Source organism: Scomber scombrus, chromosome 11, assembly GCF_963691925.1.
Source record: "Scomber scombrus chromosome 11, fScoSco1.1, whole genome shotgun sequence".
Classification (NCBI taxonomy): Eukaryota; Metazoa; Chordata; class Actinopteri; order Scombriformes; family Scombridae; genus Scomber; species Scomber scombrus.
The window spans coordinates 12,594,454-12,618,146 of NC_084980.1; the positions used below are offsets into that span (position 1 = coordinate 12,594,454).

A 23,693-nucleotide genomic window follows, 5' to 3' on the forward strand; every position below is an offset into this window, starting at 1 on the left:
AGCATATAAACACACCAGCCACTCATTTCCTTGAGCTCATCTGACCGTGACTCTTGGTCTCAGTCATGGTTGCAGCTTGCAGCCATACAGGAGAACACGATGAAACTATAAGTGGGCTCTTATATTTCCTAAGCTTCAGCTCATACACGACCCTTCAGAATACAGATCACATTCAGCGGTCATATTTTCATAATGAGTTTCTATGAATTTGTGGTTGTGATATGTTTTCCCCCAAGTGACTCTGTTCACATGCAAACCCTGCAGAGTGACCACCGTACTCACCTCATGTGAGTACCCAATTGTGATAGACCACGGTTGGTTGCTGTGGCAACTAGTGGTTTCATCAGTGTTCCTGAGGAGGAGGTCAATGAGGTCCATCCCACCATGCATCTGAAATGGAGAAGCACTCTGAGCAACCGGTTTAAAGTTGAGGTGCTTTTCCAGCCTGTGTGCTTGTTCTTAAAGAAAATGACTTATATGTTCAGTTTGGTGTCACAAACTCAATTCTACACTTGCCTTTGACAAAGACTGAACCCTTGTCAAATCAATACACATCCACTTTTTCCCTATTTGAAGACATAGTTGTTATTGTTCTTTGAGCAAACACTCTGGCTGAATGTCTCATGTTCAAACTGATGGTAGCACCCAGTGATCCGTGTCTTACCTTATCTGTATCCAGCGTCATAATTCCAACTTTAAAACAGCAGCTGATGAAATTTCAGTTAAACTATGGAAGGAAGTAAAAACACACAACCAGATCAATGTGTTCTTCTTTGGCTTTGGCGTGTAGGAGGAATACCTGAGTCTGTTTAAAGGGACAAAGTTGAAATGCCATATGACAGAAGTGCATTCCCCCAACCCAGCTGATCGCCGTCCAATCCGATGTTGAGCAGGCAGCTGAAAGAGCCAATGGGCACAAAAGGAAGGACAGAGGAATTAGTCAGCATTGATCACAGATAGTCTAGAGTGACCTTTGATGTCGTCATGATAAGCCAGGATTGACTCCCTTTGTGGTTTCACATTCATTTTTTGTGGGACACTGTTGATTTAGATGTCTTCTTTTTTCTTTCTTTCAAATGCATAACGTAGAGATTCACATTTTAACATAATTTGTCAGATGAAAGCTCTGTCAGAGCTCAAGTTTATTTAAAGTGACTTTTGCCTGATCCAGCACACAGAATAATATAAACAAAAACTGCTCCTTTCTCAACTTATCACTTAATATAGGCATGAAATCAAACTGATTACATATAATTCAGCCATTTTTTTTTTTTAAATTCACTCAGTCCCTTATCACTGTGGTTCACCACCCAGCGACCTGACCCCCATTAAGTGTCTTGAGCTGGTTAACAGAAGAGAAAAAACGTATTAAGCCTGCAGTGTGGCCTGTCTACTGGTTAGTCAGCTTGTCTCTCAGTCGGTCAGGTTGGTTCACCACTTTGGTCCAGCCTAAAATAATTTAATTACTAACAGATGGATTACCAGCTTTGATACAGATATTCCTGGTACAGAGCATGAAGTGTTTCCTCACCAACAGGTTGATATTTGTTGGTCATCATCAGGTGAAAGTTTTTAATTTCTCAAAATTTTGGTTTATGACTAAATACTGTTCCCATCAGCCTTGTCTGTACTTTGTGTTTTGGGCTAAAATGGTGAACTCGTATGGTTAGCATTGGTTATTGAGAGCATGGCATCAGCATTTTGCTCAAAGCACAGCTGTGGCAAAGGACAATCTGAGTCTTTACTGTGGCTGGAGACTCACTTTCAGACTTTCCTCTAATCTTTGAAGTTTTTCTAGTCAGTTACTTGATAAACTTACCTCTTCAGACCTCTAAAATAAAATAAGACATTAGCTTGTTTAAGGGGAAACATGGCAAAAAGTTGCCATCATAGCGAGTCTGCCAGTTTTTCAAAACTCACTCACCCTAAACTAAATTTTTCTCAAAATTGGTCAGCATGAATGATCTTGAAAACCTTTTTTTCTGTTTCTTTCTTCAGTTTCACCATTGAGCAGTTTACCAGTTACCAATGCTGAACAATGACTATATATTTATTTCTTCAGAAGAAGGACCTCACCATGCCTCATCGTTTCTTATCTGTATTGCCATAATTAGGGGCATCTGTTTTGTACTATTTCTAAACATACACACCATAAAATAAAGAATTATGTAATATGTTCTCAGAGCAATAACACAACAGGAACATGCACACTTGCAAAGACAATTTATCACAGTGCAGAGGAGAGTTATATGACTCTTAGCATAATCAACTTTTTGCCTTCTTGTTTCCATAATGAATATTGGCACTATCCCGCCATCATTGCCTCCACTTCAAAGCACTCTTACACCACAGGGGGAAGAGACTGAGCCTTATACATCTGGTAGCTCAAATAATTGAAAGTCATTTTATTTTCCCTTCAGATGATTTTTTTACCTTTATTAGAAAAATTCAATGCCTACGGAGAAGGAGTTTCTTTTGATGTATGTTTTCAAGGACGTTTTTTCCTCTGGGATATTGTCGCTTTGACTTAGTTGTCCCAAAGTTTAAAAATAGAGAGGGACAGAACGAAAATGAAACAACTTATGCCACAAAGGTCCCAGGCCAGGTTCAACCCTGATGCACAGCTAACACCACACAGAGAGTCATTTTATGCAAAACTGTTTTGACAGGATGGAGCGCTTGCCCATTTCTTTCTCATCTTTTTCTGATTGTGTCTCAGGCGTGTAACATTGTGTGAAATAAATCAAACTCTCTGAAATGGCTGTGAAGTTTTGGATATGAGGACATTAATTTTACAGCTCATGTGGGCTTTGCAGAAGAGATAGTCTTTACAGAATGACTATACAATTTGAGAGTTTCTGAGGTTTAAAATATCCTCATATATAAAGATATTCATTATGTGTTAGGAAAAGGTTCATGGTTATTAAAAATGTGTGAGTTGGGATTTCACTGACTCATTCAGGACCAGCTGTCATGGATTCATTGCTATTTTATAAAGTAAAATATTAAAACTGTATGAACCCTTTCTGATCACTATCCTCCAGTTTTTTGAGTACATGCCTCTCAAGTATATTTGTTGCATTAAGATCCACTCCTCTGAAATATTATCAGTACTGTAATAATCCTAATTGCATTGCAGTGGAGGTCTGCTATCTTTATTGTTCTTCTATCTTCAGATTAGTGTTTCAAAGTACATGCAGATATTATCAAACCAGGACATTTTATGGATATCTCTGAATACCAAGAACATGCTGCAGCTCAGTATAGATAACTGCAGTGTCATTACTTATGACATCATCCTGGAACGCCATATTATTTTATGTTTGGGGTTAAGGGGAGGGGCCCAGATTTTACTTTCCTGGAAGTAATTCACAAAAAAACGTGAAATTTACCATGAAATCACAGTCAAGCAGCTGAATTAACCTTATATGATCTTACTACACTTTAACATATGCGTATGAGTGTGACACAAGTCCAACTAAAATGTTCTCCCAGTTCATAAAGTCCCATTTCTTGTAGGAAGAGGTATTATATTGAAAAAGCGCATGTTGAAAACAGGTTTAGACATCCTCAGAACAGTGAAAAGACACTTGGTGGATAAAGTAAGATTACAGCGACGAACCCAGATCCATAAGACAGGCAGGTAGCAGAGACAGTGCTGTAAGCATTCAGCTTATCACCCCAAGAGCTGTGAAATGCATGTTGAATGGCTCTTATCTGGAGCTCAGTGATAAACTCTGATATGCACAAAATGATTCTACCTTGTGTGCACCTTGTGGGAACTTCCCAATGTCACATAAATAAGAGAAATGAAAGCAATTCTGTGCTGAAGAGAAGTGAGGTTGTGTTGTTTGGGTTTGGAGCGAACCTTAACCAGTAAAACCTCTCAATTCAGCACCAGTAGGAGAATAATAAATGCATAACAGCACAGTATGGAAGCAGCACAGCACCTGTTTTTTTCATTTTCTTTTAGCTCATAAACATGAGCTAATGGCCTCCCTGTCCAAAAGTTTCTCCATAGCCTCATAGCTACAAGTGTCACATAGCAGTGAGACTGGCATTGAGTGTAAGTAAAGAGCTTGACTGGCTGTGCCCCTCTTACAAATTTTGAGTTAAGATTCAGGCTGGTTTCTGCAGTGTCCCCCATAGACGCAAAATAAATAATCTGTATCACTTGCAAATGTATTTGAAATAATGTCCAACATGTGATATATTATATTGGCATTTATTTGGCCATTTAATCCAGTCATTTGATTGATTTTTTCCCTGATCTTTCTGGTCTCCCCCTCTTCCTCTGTGAAAATTGGGACAAAATGATGTGCATCTCTAAACCCTTTTGTGATGAATGAAAGGAGCAAATTTCCCATTTTTGGTATTTACAAACGCTTGTTTGCACTTGAAGCAGCAGTATGACAGTCAACATCCCACAGGAGAAACTTCAAAGAGCTGCCATCTGTACAGAAAACGCAATTTGGTAATCTCGACATAAAAAGGCATTATATTTGAAGTGAAGTAATCTGTGCTCATCTAGTTAAGTGACTGCAGACACCTGAAACCTGACTTTATCCACATCGAGAATGGGTGTTTTAGTGGGTCTACTCAACCGGTAGAAATGCGGTTAAAAGTGATATTGCAGTAGGATGAAGAAAGATAAAAAACACTGTTTGTTGAAATGAACACATAAATGATTGGTTTCTGGCTTTAAACAGAAATATTAATATCTCGCCTCCCTTGTGATCTCAAAGTCGTAGATGTGAATAAACTTGAAAGCTGAGCATTGGCTGCAAAAACTGAGCTTTGTAAAGCCGCTATAAATGATCTTAAAAAATGGGTTTATGGTTAAAAATGCATAACTCCTTTTAGATTAGGTGTAAACCATAAATAATGACAGATGTTTGGTTGCCAAGTTATGAAACATCCATTTGTCTGGTGGATATCCTCCCCCACTGTTGTCTTTTAGTCTAGCTCTTTAATCCATTAGGACAACAAACCAGTTTTTTTGTGAGGAAGAGCTGAGGAGCGCCTGGACAAAAATAAGAAAGTGATAAACCCAATGAAAATGTACGTCATTCCATTTGTGTCACATGAGGATCAATAAAATATTGTCTCTTGCATTAATAAAGGGTTCTTCCACTATACTGTGCATCTGCTCTCATGAGGGCCCATTATATGTGCGTGTTAAAGTACAACGGGGAAGAATGTGTTTTTCAGTACCGAGCTGGATTTTTCCTCTGTGGTCTGCTGTGGTTATGAGGGAATAACCTACTTGCCTTCAGATACACATGTGTGCATTTTCATACAAACACATAAACACAGACATACATACCTGAATATCATCTTCTTTTACTATACTTTCTTGAAATCTTCATTTTCAAACTCATTCATGATTCTCTTCATCTACCGGAGATGATTTGTGCTGCTCTGCCCTCAGCTGGTTGAAGACTGCTAGGAAACCTTGAAGGAGAAGAGTTTCCACTTTATCTCTAGAGAACTGATAAAGCTATCTGAAAGTGTCAGGGTAACCTGCTTATCTTTTTAATGAAGGCAGGGTAAATGATAACTGATGAAATGTCTTTAATGCCAAAATAGAGTAGTGAATGTGTGTGACTTTCATGATTTCAAACTTCTTTATGACTTAAAACCTATTTTCACATGGTGACTTAAATGTTTAATGGCTAGTGTAACATTAGTCGGTAAACATTTTTGCTCAATATTAAGCAAAAATTGAGCAAAGCCAGTGACTTTAATTCAGTTGGATTTTCCTCTGGCTAACAACCTGAAAGGAGCCAATTTGTTTCCAATTTTTATCTTTAATGACACAAAACCAACAAAATAACTCAGAAGTAACCGATCCTTCTGCACGCTGTTTGCCTGAACACAATCGTGACATGGGACATGTGTGTTAGATTCACGCTGTCTGTGCTTGTTTGTACACTTACTAGCTGATGGCCAAGACATATTTGGGCATCTTCACAGTTTGTCTTGATGAGTTGCTATTCTCAGTAACCAAGGCAAAGTTATGTAGTTTCCTCTCAAATCTAGAAGAAAAAGACAATAATAAAACAAAAAATACTGACAACTTTAAACTATATATGCCTTTAAATGTTAGTTATTTATATCTAACCTTCTATTTGCAATCATGGAATTTATTTCAACTGGGGGACTGAGAAAGTATTGAAAAATATAGTATCTGACTGTTTTTGTTTATGTCAGTACAAAAACTAAAACACAAACTTCTTATAGTATATACCATCATAGCCATTCTGCATGAGCATATCTACCTCAGTTTGTGGGCCTCTAAAATAAAGAATAGAATGTATGCAATCTAATGAAGAGACTCTAGTAAATTTAGTTTCTATATTACAATACTGCAGAAATTCAATAAAAGATAAATAAATAAATAAAATAAATAAATATCAGTCATAAAATGTTTTTCAGTAATTAAAAGAAGCTTTTCAACCAAAACAGAAAGAAAATATATCATTTAAAGTCATGTTTTAAAACACATTCAAGGATAATCTGTGGCAATAAGGATTTGTTGACAACAGTGGTGGAAAGAAACTAGGTAGAGTTACTCCAGTACTGTACTTAAGTACAACTTTGAGGTACTTATACTTAACCTGAGTATTTCCATTTGATGTCACTTTATATTTCCAGTCCACTACATTTCAGAGGGAAATATTGTACTTTTTACTCCACCACTTAAGTTACTTTTCAGATGAAGATTTGACACTAATGATAATATAACAAGCTTTTAAATTCACCACATTGTTTTGTCTTTTGACATCTTACAAAAAGCAGTGTGTAGTCAGAGGTCACATTTCAGATGTCTATGAGTTAACACCTCCATCAAATAGTGATTTTCCCTCTAAACTTCTCACATGGTTTCATTCCAATAAATGTTTAAATGATCCAATATTTCACCAAAAGATGAAAGAAAAAGTCCAAAAACTGAAAACAGATTTGTGTTTCAGAACTTTGTTTTTTCTTCTCTCCTCTCCCATCAATCATCTCAGGACCATTCAGATTTATCCACTGAACCTTTGGAGGGGCCCTAGCCCTAGGCTGGGAACCGCTGGAATAAACTGGTTAGCTGTGTGTAAGTAATTGGAACTAGCTCCACCTCCAGCAGTTACAACAGTAACATGCTGCTTACACACTGTCTGATGCTTCAATATTAATAATCTCATAATGTCATAAAATAATAATAATAATAATAATAATAATAATAATAATAATAGTAATAATAGTAATAACAGGAAGATAATAATAATAATAATAATAATAATAATAATAATAATAATGATAATAATAATAATAATAATAATAATACTAATATCAGTCAGAGGGATCAACCCAATACTATTTCTTTAATAATGTACACTTTGCCTCTAATACTTATGTAGGATTTGTCATGCAGGACTTTTACTTGTAATAGAGTATTTCTACATTGGTGTAATGGTACTTAAGTCATGGCTCTTCGTGCACCATTTCCAACACGTGAAGCACATGGTGTTGTTTTCCAGCCTTCACTGAATGTTGTTTGTTCATGGAAATCTGATACGTCACCGGACCTTACCGGCTGCAATGTGTCAGTGCAGGGCACAGAGGCTGCAGTAGCTATAACCGCAGCGCCCCCTGCTGCAACAGCCTCTTTTTGCGCTGATACACTGCAGCCGCAACAGCAGCAGCAGCAGCAGCGTCTTTCCTGTCACCACCGGGACTGCCTGTCCTCAGAGGCAGTGTGTTTACAGCAATAACTCTACACACACGAAGACCAACTACTAGCAGGCAAAATGGTAAGTCGACATTGCGGTTACATGAGCTGACAATTGTGTTTTGATGTGTATTTGTGATATATAACATATGTGCGTCTGTCAGCGGCTCCACCAAATAACCTTCATGTGTAGTTATAACGGTGTGACAAGCTGCGTTGGAGCCCGTCAGGTGTGTGTCAAAAAGATGCCGGTGGTTGGTGGTGTTATGTGAGCGGATAATGGCTCTACATGTGGTCTATTGGAACATACGCAGCAGCCAGCTGATGAGGCAGGGCTTTGGCCTGAGCTGCTCGGCCTACTCTGCTTCACTGTGACGTTCACAGCAAAGCCTTTAATATCAAAAGCTGGTACAGCATTACTGCACAAACTAATGTGGCGACGGAGAAAACATATGCCCCTCGCGATATAAATATGCTGAATCACTTACCAAACGGTATATTATGAAAGGATTTTTTAAATTGCGTCACAGCCATACTCTAGTTAATATATCAGACCACCAGAAATATACATAGGCCTACAATAATATGCCATCGACGGAGAGCTGCAGTGTATGTCCACAAAAATGACTCAAAATCAACTATTATCACATAATAGGAGCTTCTTGTATGTCTCCGTTAATGCGTGGACATCCTAAAATGGGATATTTCTTGGATTTAGTTATGGGCTGAATTTAACATGTTATTATTGTGTTAAATGATAGTGGATCCTTCATTTTTCCTGAGTTTATGTAAAATCATAATATTAAAGTCCAGATAGGCCCACAGTGATTATTAATATAATGTTCTAACACACGTTTCCCAAAAGTGCCTTAATCATCTCTTATCTCATGCTTATACCCTTTCTTAAATCTCATTTGTGATCTTCCTCTGAAATATGCCTTGAGCTAATAACCCCTTAAATATTTTACACCATTTGGTGCATGTCTTTGGTCTGTTAGTCACAGATCAAATTAATTTGTTTCATTTTATTCCATGTATATTTCATCTTAATTTCAATGTGAGTATTTTAAAATTATTTTATGGTATAAAATGAAGAGATTCTATTCCCACGTGTCTGTGAAATGGTACGGTTCGGCCTATTCAGCTGCTACATGCGAGTTGTGACTCTGTAATTCCTGACCTGTTACTTGGTTAGAGACCAAAAGGTGAAGTCCTAATGCAATACCCACACTCCTACTGGTCAGGTTGAAGGATTCAGTTTCAAACATGACTTTCTTTTTATAACTCTGCTTGGAACAGCTGCAGAGATACGGTAGTGGACATAAATAAATACGCAAATATCATGAATAAAAATTAACCTCTACTAGAAATGAATGGGTGAATATTAACCCCTACCCCCACCCCTACCACCCCTCACTCTCCCTTTCCCGCTTCTACCCCCAGGTGAACTTCACTGTGGATCAGATCCGTGCCATCATGGACAAGAAGTCCAACATAAGGAACATGTCTGTGATTGCCCACGTGGATCATGGGAAATCCACTCTGACTGACTCCCTGGTGTCCAAGGCGGGGATCATTGCTTCTGCCCGAGCGGGAGAAACTCGCTTCACAGACACACGCAAAGACGAGCAGGAGCGCTGTATCACCATTAAATCAACGTATGTGCTCCAGAGAAATGGGTTTAGATAATTGACAGCTCAGTGTTCAAGTGCTTCACAAGGAAGATCTTAAAGCTCCTGAAAAATGAGTTTGATCATTTAGATAAGTCTTTGTAAAGTTTAAGATAGGAAAAAACATCCTTTAGTATCGTTTATGGAGAGTTAAATATTCAAAATTTCAGCTAACCTGCTTCATCAGGGCTGTGTGGGAGGACAGAAACATGTGACATCACAGCTAACCCCCACCCACTCTAAATAAGTGAGAGGAGCACAGAAACAAACAGAATTAAAACTGCAAGCAGTGTCGAAGGGCCCTCGCACATCCACGCACGTCGGACTGTGGCGCAGTCGGAGGGCGCGCAGGTAGGTCTTCATACGCAGGAACGTCAGTGCTTGTCGCAGTCGCAGGGCATTGACAGCAGCCATGTAAAGGTCTTTGCTCCTGCTGCTTCAATGGAACATTGTGTGAAGGGGGGTTAATGTCTCCACTAGATGGCAGACCAAGACCAGAAATGAAAGGGGATAAGGTATTCATATAATGGTTAAACTTTGAAATCTTCCAGGGGGCGCTGTGGAGTCATTTTCTCACTTAAAAATCCCAAACTTTGTCAGTAGGCAATATGTGTGACTGTTGACGTATGTGTACAATTTGGTGATTCTGTGAAGACGGGAAAGTCCTTTAAACGCTGTTGGAAAAATGGTAAATTGACGCAGGAAATGCAAAATAACTCACTTCCTGTTTGAGCGAAAAATTTGAAAAAATTAATTTGGGGGTTTACCCATAAGTGCTATGAGTCCTGTAAATTTCACGAAGATCAGACAACGTTTTTGGTCACATGACCTGCTGTTAGGGGGCGCTATGGAGACCCCTTGCCACACCCACCCCCAATGATGTTGAAATTGAAACGGCGTTACCAGGTGTGACATTTTACGCAGTGCATGTATTAACATCCGACAATGTATGGAAGAGTTATAAGGAGTTGTTTGTTTATACAAACAAACAACAGCCACGCCCACCTGGTATAACGTAGGAAAAATCTGTCATCAAGTTTACATAATCAAGGCCTGAGGATGATATAGTTCCAATCTGAAGTCTGTGGAGTCAAAACTGCAGGAGGAGTGCGTTAAAGTACGAGGCCTGGAAAAATGCACCTGTGGCGGAAAAAATGCACCTGTGATCCAAGATGGCCGACTTCCTGTTGGACTTAGGGTATGGGTCCAAGAGGCTTTTTTGTGCGTCTGGTCATGATATATATGAATCCTAAATTTCGTTCATGTACGTGCATGTAGAAGGCGGGGCTTCAACTTTTAATGTTCTAGGGGGCGCTGTAGAGTCATTTTGGCACTTAAAAGGTTGCGGTTATACCAAAAAATAATATTCATGAGTCTTGATGAGTGTGTCTAATTTGGTGAGTTTTAGAGCTTGTCAGTACATGCTAAGTGGGAAAAGGCATTAGGGGGCGCTACTGAGCTGTTGGGGCAAAATATTGGGCAAATGTGGTATCAGATGAAAGAGCTCATGATTTGAAACCTACGTGGCAGGTTTCATGATTCTGTGAACATCATAAAGTCCTCAAAGCGGTGTTCGAAATTGTGAAAATCGGTGCACGCCACGCCGCGTGGTCAACTTCCTGTTTGGTAAAAAAATTCCACAAAATTAATTTCCCAATGATCCGATGAGAGCTGTAACATATTTAAATTTCATGCCGATCCGAGAGGATTTGTGGTCACATGACCCGACGTTAGGGGGCGCTAGCGAGTCCCCTTACCACGCTTGCGTCCAATCACGTTAAATTAAATAAATTTTCACCAGCTGCGACGTGTGTGCAGAATTTCATGAGTTTTCATTTATGTTCAAGCCGCCAAAAATGCGATTCATGACACGGCATAAGAACGTGAATAATAATAATAATAATAATAATAATTAAAACTGCAAGCAGTGTCGAAGGGCCCTCGCACCCCCCAGGTTTCCCCCCAACTGTAACGCCGTACATGCACGTCGGTGCGTGCGGCAGTCGCAGGGCTGTCAAAACTGGCATGTAGATGTCTTTGCTCCTGTGCCTTTAAGTGAACATTGTGTGATGGGGTTAATGTCTCCACTAGATGGCAAACTAAGACCACAAATGAGTCTGGGTGACTTCTCAGCACAAAGGAATGTGGGTGAAGGGTCAAAAAAGCATCAAGATTGAGCATTTTGCCTGGATGGCCGACTTCCTGTTGGACTTAGGCTATGGGTCCAAGAGGCTTTTTTGTGCGTCTTTACACGATACATGTGTTTCCCGAATTTGGTTTGTCTACGTCAATCTGAGTGGAGGGGCTTGATTTTTTAAATTTTCTAGGGGGCGCTATTAATCAATTTTTGCGTCGGCCATTTCCCCGCTCCTTAAAATATCAAAGTTTTCTCCGGATTGGACATGATTGCAAGTTTTGGTGAGTTTTGGGGCATGTTTAGGCTGTCAAAAAGGCGTACAACTATAATAATAATAAAAATTATCCAGATTGAACATTTTAGCCTGGATGGCCGACTTCCTGTTGGACTTAGGGTATGGGTCCAAGAGGCTTTTTTGTGCGTCTGGACATAATACATAGGCATTGTCGATTTCATATTTCTATGTCAATGTGGAAGGCGGGGCTTAAACTTTGAAATCTTCCAGGGGGCGCTGTGGAGTCATATTCTCACTTAAAAATCCCAAACTTTGTCAGTAGTCAATATGTGTGACTGTTGACGTATGTGTACAATTTGGTGAGTGTAGGAGTTTGTGAAAATGTACAAAATGGATAAAGGCATTAGGGGGCGCTATTGAGCTGTTGTGCCACGCCCAGAGGCAGTTATGGTCTCAAATTAAAGTGCGCCTGAGTGTGAACCTATGTGGGCAATTTGGTGATTCTGTGAATACGGGAAAGTCCTCTAAACGCAGAGGGAAAAACGGAAAATTGACGCAGGAAATGCACAATAACTCACTTCCTGTTAGAGCGAAAAATTTGAAAAAAATAATTTGAGGGTTTACCCATGAGTGCTATGAGTCCTGTAAATTTCACGAAGATCAGACAAAGTTTGTGGTCACATGACCTGCTGTTAGGGGGCGCTATGGAGACCACTTGCCACATCCACCCCCAATGATGTTGAAATTGAAACGGCGTCACCAGGTGTGACATTTTACGCAGTGCATGTATAAACATCCGACAATGTATGGAGGAGTTATAAGGAGTTGTTTGTTTATACAAACAAATGACTGCCACGCCCACCTGGTATAACGTAGGAAAAATCTGTCGTCAAGTTTACATCATCAAGGTCTGAGGATGATATAGTTCCAATCTGAAGTCTGTGGAGTCAAAACTGTAGGAGGAGTTCGTTAAAGTACGAGGCCTGGAAATGGGGAAAATGGCGGCAAAAATGCACCTGTGATCCAAGATGGCCGACTTCCTGTTTGACTTAGGGTATGTGTCCAAGAGGCTTTTTTGTGCGTCTGGTCATGATATATATGAATCCTAAATTTCGTTCATGTACGTGCATGTAGAAGGCGGGGCTTCAACTTTTAATGTTCTAGGGGGCGCTGTAGAGTCATTTTGCCACTTAAAAGGTTGCGGTTATACCAAAAAATAATATTTGTGAGTCTTGATGAGTGTGTCCAATTTGGTGAGTTTTAGAGCTTGTCAGTACATGCTAAGTGGGAAAAGGCATTAGGGGGCGCTACTGAGCTGTTGGGGCAAAATATTGGGCAAATGTGGTATCAGATGAAACAGCTCATGATTTGAAACCTACGTGGCAGGTTTCATGATTCTGTGAACATCATAAAGTCCTCAAAGCGGTGTTCGAAAAATGAAAATCGGTGCACGCCACGCCGCGTGGGTGACTTCCTGTTAGGTAAAAAAATTCCACAAAATTAATTTTCCAATGATCCAATGAGACCTATGACATATGTAAATTTCATGCAGATCCGAGAAGAATTGTGGTCACATGACCCGACGTGTGGGGGCGCTAGCGAGTCCCCTTACCACGCTTGCGTCCAATCACGTTAAATTAAATAAATTTTCACCAGCTGCGACGTGTGTGCAGAATTTCATGAGTTTTCATGCATGTTCAGGCCACCAAAAATGCGCCCAAAGTGGCGGCATAAGAACGTGAAAAATAATTAAAACTGCAAGCAGTGTCGAAGGGCCCTCGCACATCCACGCACGTCGGACTGTGGCGCAGTCGGAGGGCGCGCAGGTAGGTCTTCATACGCAGGAACGTCAGTGCTTGTCGCAGTCGCAGGGCATTGACAGCAGCCATGTAAAGGTCTTTGCTCCTGCTGCTTCAATGGAACATTGTGTGAAGGGGGGTTAATGTCTCCACTAGATGGCAGACCAAGACCAGAAATGAAAGGGGATAAGGTATTCATATAATGGTTAAACTTTGAAATCTTCCAGGGGGCGCTGTGGAGTCATTTTCTCACTTAAAAATCCCAAACTTTGTCAGTAGGCAATATGTGTGACTGTTGACGTATGTGTACAATTTGGTGATTCTGTGAAGACGGGAAAGTCCTTTAAACGCTGTTGGAAAAATGGTAAATTGACGCAGGAAATGCAAAATAACTCACTTCCTGTTTGAGTGAAAAATTTGAAAAAATTAATTTGGGGGTTTACCCATAAGTGCTATGAGTCCTGTAAATTTCACGAAGATCAGACAACGTTTTTGGTCACATGACCTGCTGTTAGGGGGCGCTATGGAGACCCCTTGCCACACCCACCCCCAATGATGTTGAAATTGAAACGGCGTTACCAGGTGTGACATTTTACGCAGTGCATGTATTAACATCCGACAATGTATGGAGGAGTTATAAGGAGTTGTTTGTTTATACAAACAAACAACAGCCACGCCCACCTGGTATAACGTAGGAAAAATCTGTTGTCAAGTTTACATCATCAAGGTCTGATGATGATACAATGCGAATCTTAAGTCTGTGGAGTCAAAACTGCAGGAGGAGTGCGTTAAAGTACGAGGCCTGGAAAAATGCACCTGTGGCGGAAAAAATGCACCTGTGATCCAAGATGGCCGACTTCCTGTTGGACTTAGGGTATGGGTCCAAGAGGCTTTTTTGTGCGTCTGGTCATGATATATATGATTCCTAAATTTCGTTCATGTACGTGCATGTAGAAGGCGGGGCTTCAACTTTTAATGTTCTAGGGGGCGCTGTAGAGTCATTTTGGCACTTAAAAAGTTGCGGTTATACCAAAAAATAATATTCGTGAGTCTTGACAAGTGTGTCCAATTTGGTGAGTTTTAGAGCTTGTCAGTACATGCTAAGTGGGAAAAGGCATTAGGGGGCGCTACTGAGCTGTTGGGCCAAAATATTGGGCAAATGTGGTATCAGATGAAAGAGCTCATGATTTGAAACCTACGTGGCAGGTTTCATGATTCTGTGAACATCATAAAGTCCTCAAAGCGTTGTTCGAAATTGTGAAAATCGGTGCACGCCACGCCGCGTGGTCAACTTCCTGTTTGGTAAAAAAATTCCACAAAATTAATTTCCCAATGATCCGATGAGAGCTGTAACATATTTAAATTTCATGCCGATCCGAGAGGATTTGTGGTCACATGACCCGACGTTAGGGGGCGCTAGCGAGTCCCCTTACCACGCTTGCGTCCAATCACGTTAAATTAAATAAATTTTCACCAGCTGCGACGTGTGTGCAGAATTTCATGAGTTTTCATTTATGTTCAAGCCGCCAAAAATGCGATTCATGACACGGCATAAGAACGTGAATAATAATAATAATAATAATAATTAAAACTGCAAGCAGTGTCGAAGGGCCCTCGCACCCCCCCGTTTACCCCCCCAATTGTAACGCCGTACGTGCACGTCGGTGCGTGCGGCGGTCGCAGGGCTGTCAAAACTGGCATGTAGATGTCTTTGCTCCTGTGCCTTTAATTGAACATTGTGTGCAGCTGTTAATGTCTCCACTAGATGGCAGTCTAAGACCACAAATGAGTCTGAGTGACTTCTAAGCAATAAGGAATGTGGGTGAAGGGTCAAAAAAGCATTAAGATTGAGCATTTTTGCCTGGATGGCCGACTTCCTGTTGGACTTAGGCTATGGGTCCAAGAGGCTTTTTAGTGCGTCTGGACATGATACATGTGTTCACCGAATTTCGTTTGTCTACGTCAATCTGAGTGGAGGGGCTTGATTTTTTAAATTTTCTAGGGGGCGCTATTAATCAATTTTTGCGTCTGCCATTTCCCCGCTCCTTAAAATATCAAAGTTTTCTCCGGATCGGACATGATTGCAAGTTTTGGTGAGTTTTGGGGCATGTTTAGGCTGTCAAAAAGGCGTACAACTATAATAATAATAAAAATTATCCAGATTGAACATTTTAGCCTGGATGGCCGACTTCCTGTTGGACTTAGGGTATGGGTCCAAGAGGCTTTTTTGTGCGTCTGGACATAATACATAGGCCTTGTCGATTTCATTTTTCTATGTCAATGTGGGAGGCGGGGCTTAAACTTTGAAATCTTCCAGGGGGCGCTGTGGAGTCATCTTCTCACTTAAAAATCCCAAACTTTGTCAGTAGTCAATATGTGTGACTGTTGACGTATGTGTACAATTTGGTGAGTGTAGGAGTTTGTGAAAATGTACAAAATGGATAAAGGCATTAGGGGGCGCTATTGAGCTGTTGTGCCATGCCCAGAGGCAGTTATGGTCTCAAATTAAAGTGTGCCTGAGTGTGAACCTATGTGGGCAATTTGGTGATTCTGTGAAGACGGGAAAGTCCTCTAAACGCAGAGGTAAAAACGGAAAATTGACGCAGGAAATGCACAATAACTCACTTCCTGTTAGAGCAAAAAATTTGAAAAAAATAATTTGAGGGTTTACCCATGAGTGCTATGAGTCCTGTAAATTTCAGGAAGATCAGACAAAGTTTGTGGTCACATGACCTGCTGTTAGGGGGCGCTATGGAGACCCCTTGCCACATCCACCCCCAATGATGTTGAAATTGAAACGGCGTCACCAGCTGTGACATTTTACGCAGTGCATGTATAAACATCCGACAATGTATGGAGGAGTTATAAGGAGTTGTTTGTTTATACAAACAAACGACTGCCACGCCCACCTGGTATAACGTAGGAAAAATCTGTCGTCAAGTTTACATCATCAAGGTCTGAGGATGATACAATGCGAATCTTAAGTCTGTGGAGTCAAAACTGCAGGAGGTGTTCGTTAAAGTGCAAGGCCTGGAAATGGGGAAAATGGCGGCAAAAATGCACCTGTGATCCAAGATGGCCGACTTCCTGTTGGACTTAGGGTATGTGTCCAAGAGGCTTTTTTGTGCGTCTGGTCATGATATATATGAATCCTAAATTTCGTTCATGTACGTGCATGTAGAAGGCGGGGCTTCAACTTTTAATGTTCTAGGGGGCGCTGTAGAGTCATTTTGCCCCTTAAAAGGTTGCGGTTATACCAAAAAATAATATTTGTGAGTCTTGATGAGTGTGTCCAATTTGGTGAGTTTTAGAGCTTGTCAGTACATGCTAAGTGGGAAAAGGCATTAGGGGGCGCTACTGAGCTGTTGGGGCAAAATATTGGGCAAATGTGGTATCAGATGAAAGAGCTCATGATTTGAAACCTACGTGGCAGGTTTCATGATTCTGTGAACATCATAAAGTCCTCAAAGCGGTGTTCGAAAAATGAAAATCGGTGCACGCCACGCCGCGTGGGCGACTTCCTGTTAGGTAAAAAAATTCCACAAAATTAATTTTCCAATGATCCAATGAGACCTATGACATATGTAAATTTCATGCAGATCCGAGAAGATTTGTGGTCACATGACCCGACGTGTGGGGGCGCTAGCGAGTCCCCTTACCACGCTTGCGTCCAATCACGTTAAATTAAATAAATTTTCACCAGCTGCGACGTGTGTGCAGAATTTCATGAGTTTTCATGCATGTTCAGGCCACCAAAAATGCGCCCAAAGTGGCGGCATAAGAACGTGAAAAATAATAATAAGAATCCTGGCAATAGCAATAGGTCCCTCACTGACTTGTCAGTGCTCGGGCCCTAATAATAATAATAAGAATCCTGGCAAAAGCAATAGGTCCCTCACTGACTTGTCAGTGCTCGGGCCCTAATAATAAGAATCCTGGCAAAAGCAATAGGTCCCTCACTGACTTGTCAGTGCTCGGGCCCTAAATATAAAAATCTCTTGATTAAAATTACTACAACAGAAAATAGTGTGTGCATGTAGTGACTTATAGTGAAACAAAAGGGCCTTTAAAAAACCTTGTTTTGTTCCAGTAAATTGCAGAGTGCTGCTAATCTAAATGTACTGGAAAGAAACAGTTATTAATTATAAATGTGTGCCAGAGTACACACTGTCACATACTTCTTAGTAAAATTATAATTATTATTTATTCAGTAAAGCAATCGAAGCAATACGTTTGTAAAAGCAGAATACATTTTTGATCTCTTTTAAAGTCCCATACTAAGTTTGAAAAGTTATAGTTTCCAATAAATGCATCACTTCTTTACTCAATGAAATCTTCCCAGTTAAGCCAGTTTGGAGCATTTGAACCAAGCCTGTGAGCTCAAGACTGACATGAGATGTGATGAGTCTACACCCGCCGCCTCCTTTTTTATTAATCCAACCTTTCCATTTATCCTCTCTGTTGTTCAGTGCCATCTCCATGTACTATGAGCTTGGAGAGAACGACATGGCCTTTATCAAGCAGTCCATGGATGGAAACGGCTTCCTCATCAACCTGATTGATTCTCCGGGTCACGTTGACTTCTCCTCTGAGGTCACTGCTGCCCTCAGGGTAACTGACGGAGCGCTGGTTGTGGTGGACTGTGTCTCAGGTAATTGCATAATGTTTGACACCCGTTACCTCTTACACACACACATATACACTCTTGTTTTTAATCAGACTTAGTTGTTTCTTTCCTCTCACAGGTGTCTGTGTGCAGACTGAGACTGTACTTCGCCAGGCCATCGCTGAACGCATCAAGCCGGTTCTGATGATGAACAAGATGGACCGGGCCCTGCTTGAACTACAGCTGGGTACAGATGAGCTCTTCCAGACCTTCCAGCGTATCGTGGAGAATGTCAACGTCATCATCTCTACCTACGGAGAGGATGAGGGGGGACCCATGGGCAATATCATGGTATGGCAGACGCTCAAACTCCAAAGACACACATGTATTCCCTGACATGGCTTGAAAATGTTACAATTACATTTGTGATTTAAAATAATACTTCACTTTTTGTCTTCAGATCGACCCAGTTATTGGTACAGTTGGGTTTGGCTCTGGTCTGCATGGGTGGGCTTTCACCTTGAAGCAGTTTGCAGAAATGTACGTGGCTAAGTTCACTAAAGGAGACTCTAAGCTGGGACCTGAAGAGAGGTGTAAGAAAGTGGAGGACATGATGAAAAAACTGTGGGGAGACAGGTAAACATGCATGAATGTACAGAGAGACACAGAATTGAAATTCAAATTTACTTGCACGAGAAATGTTCATAAGTTTAGCATATATTGTGCCATTAACAAAACAGTATATTGAGCTCAATTTGATATCTGAATGAAATGCGATAATTTCTATGCATCTTCACAGATATTTTGATCCAAAGACCGGCAAGTTCAGTAAGACTGCTGCAGGTCCTGATGGCCAGAAACTACCTCGCACTTTCTGCCAGCTCATTTTGGACCCCATCTTTAAGGTGAATGGAAATTTACTATTATAAACAACTTATTTGTGAACTTAACAAGGGCTTCATTTATCTGATGAATACTGTAAATCCACATACACACTGTGTGTTACATTTTTTTTTTTTAAATGTTGTAGTAATTTAAAGGCTCAATGTGTAGGATTTTAAAGGACAGGTTCACAATTTTTAAATTACATCCTAAAACAATAGTCAGGTGCCCAAATGAACATTGACACAAGTTTTTCTTGCTTTAATCATTCCTCCTATTCATGCGGGCCAGTAACAGATCTTTTTATAATGGGGGACAAAATTAAGTACCCTCCTTCTGTGCAAAAGTATATTAAAACATTTATCCAAGGCCCCAGGTGTCCAAATTAGTCAAATCAAGTGGATATCTTTCTAAATTAGTCTTTTTTTTAGCTTGAACAGCTTGGAAGTGAAATACTGTTTGGGAGAACACAAACATGAGATTTTATACTTAAAAGACTGTAACTGTGGCAGATATACACTTTATTTTACTAACTCAGTTCACGGAAGCTTGATATTATTTTGAGAAAAACTTTTTAACACGTTTTTGCTCAAAACAAGGACACTGGATTTTGTCCCCCATTGCTTAGACTGTAAGTGCATTTAAAAGGGATCTTCTAATGGTCCATATGAACAGGTGGAGTGATTAGAGCAAACAAAACCAATTTCAATGTTCATATGGGCACCTGTTTGTCAACCTGTCCTTAAAGTGTCAGAGTGCCTCCTAGTGGTTGAAATTGGATACAATTCAGGAACACTGAAAGAGACACAGACCGCACCAGATCTCTAATTTATTTACAAACAAAAATTGTGTTTAAATTTACTAGAGTGATTTCAGAGATTACATGAACAATTGTACACATAGTTTAAAATATATAACTTTTTGGCCTCTTTGGTTCTTCTCTTAGGTGTTTGATGCCATCATGAATTTCAATAAGGAAGAGGCAGCCAAACTAATAGAGAAGCTTGATGTTAAACTGGACACCGAGGACAAGGAGAAGGAGGGTAAACCTCTGCTCAAAGCTGTGATGCGTCGCTGGCTGCCTGCCGGAGAGGCCCTGCTCCAAATGATCACCATCCACCTGCCCTCCCCCGTCACTGCACAGAGATACCGCTGTGAGCTGCTGTATGAAGGGCCAGGAGATGACGAGGCTGCCATGGGTCAGTAGAAAACTCTCACAGCATTGCACACGCTTGCCCTCAAAAGAGGACATTGTTCAACAAGAATCATTTTGATGATTGATTTTGGATTTCATAAAATAATCTCACTATGTGTAGGCTGCATTTTTGCTTTACAAGATTCAGAGCTTACCTTCTCTTCACAGGTATTAAGAACTGCGATCCCAAGGCTCCTCTGGTTATGTACATTTCCAAGATGGTCCCAACCACTGACAAAGGTCGTTTCTACGCATTTGGCCGTGTGTTCTCTGGCTGTGTGTCCACTGGCCTGAAGGTCCGCATCATGGGTCCAAACTTTACCCCTGGCAAGAAAGAAGACCTCTACATTAAACCCATCCAGAGGTGGGTGTGTTCACAAAGGGCCTGAGATGGTGGTGCTACTTTTTAATTACAGTATTTTACTGCTAAAAAGCTCATCTTACTGTACCCTTTTGTTTTCATGTATTTGTTGTTTTCATCACTACATCCCTCTTCCTCCATACAGGACCATTCTGATGATGGGCCGATATGTGGAGCCTATTGAGGATGTCCCATGTGGCAACATCGTGGGTCTGGTTGGAGTAGACCAGTACCTGGTTAAGACAGGGACCATTACCACATTTGAACAGGTAACCTATTCCTTTTTTTATTTTTTCTCCTTAAGCATTGTATGAACATAAACTGTAGTTCAAATACTGGTATGCCACACAGTGGATCATTAGTTATTTATATTGAGTTATTGCTTGCTATTGGCACAATTTGTCCTGTTAACAACACAAAAAGTTTTTCAGCTAGTGACTCTGTCTCTGTCTGCAGGCCCACAACATGAGGGTGATGAAGTTCAGTGTGAGTCCTGTCGTCAGAGTTGCTGTGGAGGCCAAGAACCCTGCAGACCTGCCCAAGCTGGTGGAGGGCCTGAAGCGCCTGGCCAAGTCTGACCCCATGGTGCAGTGCATCATTGAAGAGTCTGGGGAGCACATTATCGCAGGAGCAGGAGAGCTGCACCTGGAGATCTGCCTGAAAGACCTGGAGGAGGACCACGCCTGCATTCCACTGAAGGTGAGATGGCAAAAACAGAGGAACAGAGATCTTTCGATGTGGTGACATCAGGACGGTAAAGGTAGGAAATTAAGGCCCAGAATTATCTTTTCGGACTGACAGATAACCCTTAGATCACTGCTATTACTGTGGAGTAACAGAGATTTCAAATTAAATTAAAGCAATAAAACACAGAATGCACATTTAATCCTCATATTGTTGGATCCCTTTCTTTTCAGAAATCAGACCCAGTTGTGTCATACAGAGAGACAGTATCGGAAGAATCAGACCAGATGTGTCTGTCCAAATCCCCCAACAAGCACAATCGTCTCTTCATGAAGTCCCGCCCGTTTCCTGACGGCCTGGCTGAAGATATTGAGAAGGGGGATGTCACTCCTCGGCAGGAGCTCAAAGCTCGTGCACGTTACCTCTCAGACAAGTTTGAATGGGAGGTGACAGAAGCCAGGAAGATCTGGTGCTTTGGTCCAGACGGAACCGGGCCCAATTTGCTGATAGACATGACAAAGGGTGTTCAGTACCTCAATGAGATTAAGGACAGCGTGGTGGCTGGTTTCCAGTGGGCGACTAAAGAGGTGGGCGGCAGAAAACTTTAAATACAATTATATTTACAAAGTACATTTCTTGGTAATCAGTCATGATAATCTTCTGATTTTTGTTCATTCTTGTCCTCTTTCTGCAGGGTGCACTGTGCGAGGAGAACCTGCGCGCAATTCGCTTTGACATTCATGACGTGACACTGCACGCAGACGCCATCCACCGTGGTGGAGGACAGATTATTCCCACAGCTCGTAGAGTCCTGTATGCCTGTCAGCTCACTGCTCAGCCACGACTCATGGAGCCTGTATACCTGGTGGAGATACAGGTGTGTGTATGGAGGCATATTGTCTACAAAATAAATCAGAAAACAAAGATTGTCAAATTTGTTTGAATAACTTAATAAAAAATCCAAAGTAACAATACACACTAAAATGTTTTGTATTCAAGCACAGAGAAACATGACTTTTAAGGACTTTTTAACCTACAACTACAACAGGGAAAGATATAAAATCCAACAATTTCTTCAGATTTACAGAACTCAGCGATTTCAAATTAGTTTTTTATGACTAAACCATCAAGATTATGTATAATATGATAATGTGAGAAAAATATCACTGTATGTCTGACTACTGTGCCTCTTCTCCACTCAGTGCCCAGAGCAGGTGGTTGGCGGGATCTATGGTGTATTGAACAGGAAACGTGGTCACGTGTTTGAGGAATCCCAAGTGATGGGAACTCCCATGTTTATTGTGAAAGCCTTCCTGCCTGTCAATGAATCATTTGGTGAGTGTGTGTTTTAGTTTGTACTCTGCTGTGTCTTTTGAAAAGTGATTCCTTACTAATATAGTTACAACTAAAATATACTGCAGCTTGATGAAAATTTCAACTGTTTGACTACATTTTTATTTTTTTTCAATACAACTAAATGTTGAGGTCATAACAGCCTGTGGATCACAAAGGGCGAGAAAATTGTTTCCTTTTTTTGGTAAACGAGGATATTTCACCATTTGAAACAGCACTAATTGTGTGGGCTTTTTTGTTTTTTTTGTTCAGGGTTCACCGCTGACCTGCGCAGCAATACTGGAGGCCAGGCCTTCCCTCAGTGTGTGTTTGACCACTGGCAAATTCTCCCGGGAGATCCCAGCGACCTCACCAGCAAACCCTTTCTGATTGTCGGTGACATTAGGAAACGCAAAGGTCTGAAAGAGGGCATTCCTGCCCTTGACAACTACTTGGACAAACTGTAAACACTGACCCCGGATTAAATACCAAATCAATCTCTAAACCCTACCCCGTGGGCACTTTAAAATCTTTGCACAGGCTTAAAGTACATTGCACAAATTGTTTGACTTTGAGTCAGGAGCAGAAATAAAGCTTAAACTTCCATTGTAGGCTAATGGAAGCAACAATGCTTAATTTTTCATTTCACAGCTACAGTACACCAAGTGCCTAGGGCAAGGGGTTTGGGGAACAATTGGAGTAAAGTAGTTGTATTATCAATTCTTTGTTTCTTCTATTCCCCCCCCCCCCATCCCCCCATTCATCTGCCAGGATGGGTATGTACAGTGCACTGTGATACTGCTGCAATAATGCATATTTAAATGGATCATGGCTAGATAACATCATGGAAATTATTATACAGTGTTACAGAAGTCAAACTCTCTGGATTGAACCTTTGTTCAGTCGATGTAATGAATAAAACATTCAACCCATAATAATGTGATGTGAATTTATTTTTTTTGGTCAAGTTAGTTGGTAGAGCTTCAGTATCCTGACTTAAGGCAACCATTACTCCTTCACAACTAAACCCTGACAGATTAAAGTGGGGTTCTTAAAAAAACAAGCACCAACATAT

General features: G+C 40.8%; 1 protein-coding gene across 1 annotated transcript; it reads left to right on the forward strand.

The window, feature by feature from the left end:
- The first annotated feature begins 7,673 nt into the window (after positions 1 to 7,673).
- Positions 7,674 to 23,556, forward strand: LOC133990539 (elongation factor 2b). Its single transcript, XM_062428883.1, has 14 exons — positions 7,674 to 7,799; positions 9,161 to 9,375; positions 18,028 to 18,209; positions 18,304 to 18,515; positions 18,625 to 18,800; positions 18,964 to 19,069; positions 19,993 to 20,245; positions 20,410 to 20,605; positions 20,748 to 20,871; positions 21,059 to 21,301; positions 21,520 to 21,873; positions 21,981 to 22,163; positions 22,489 to 22,621; positions 22,892 to 23,556. Exons 1-14 carry the CDS (start codon positions 7,797 to 7,799, stop codon positions 23,083 to 23,085), a joined length of 2,574 nt encoding a protein of 857 aa, XP_062284867.1. The 5' UTR covers positions 7,674 to 7,796; the 3' UTR covers positions 23,086 to 23,556.
- Positions 23,557 to 23,693: the final 137 nt, after the last annotated feature.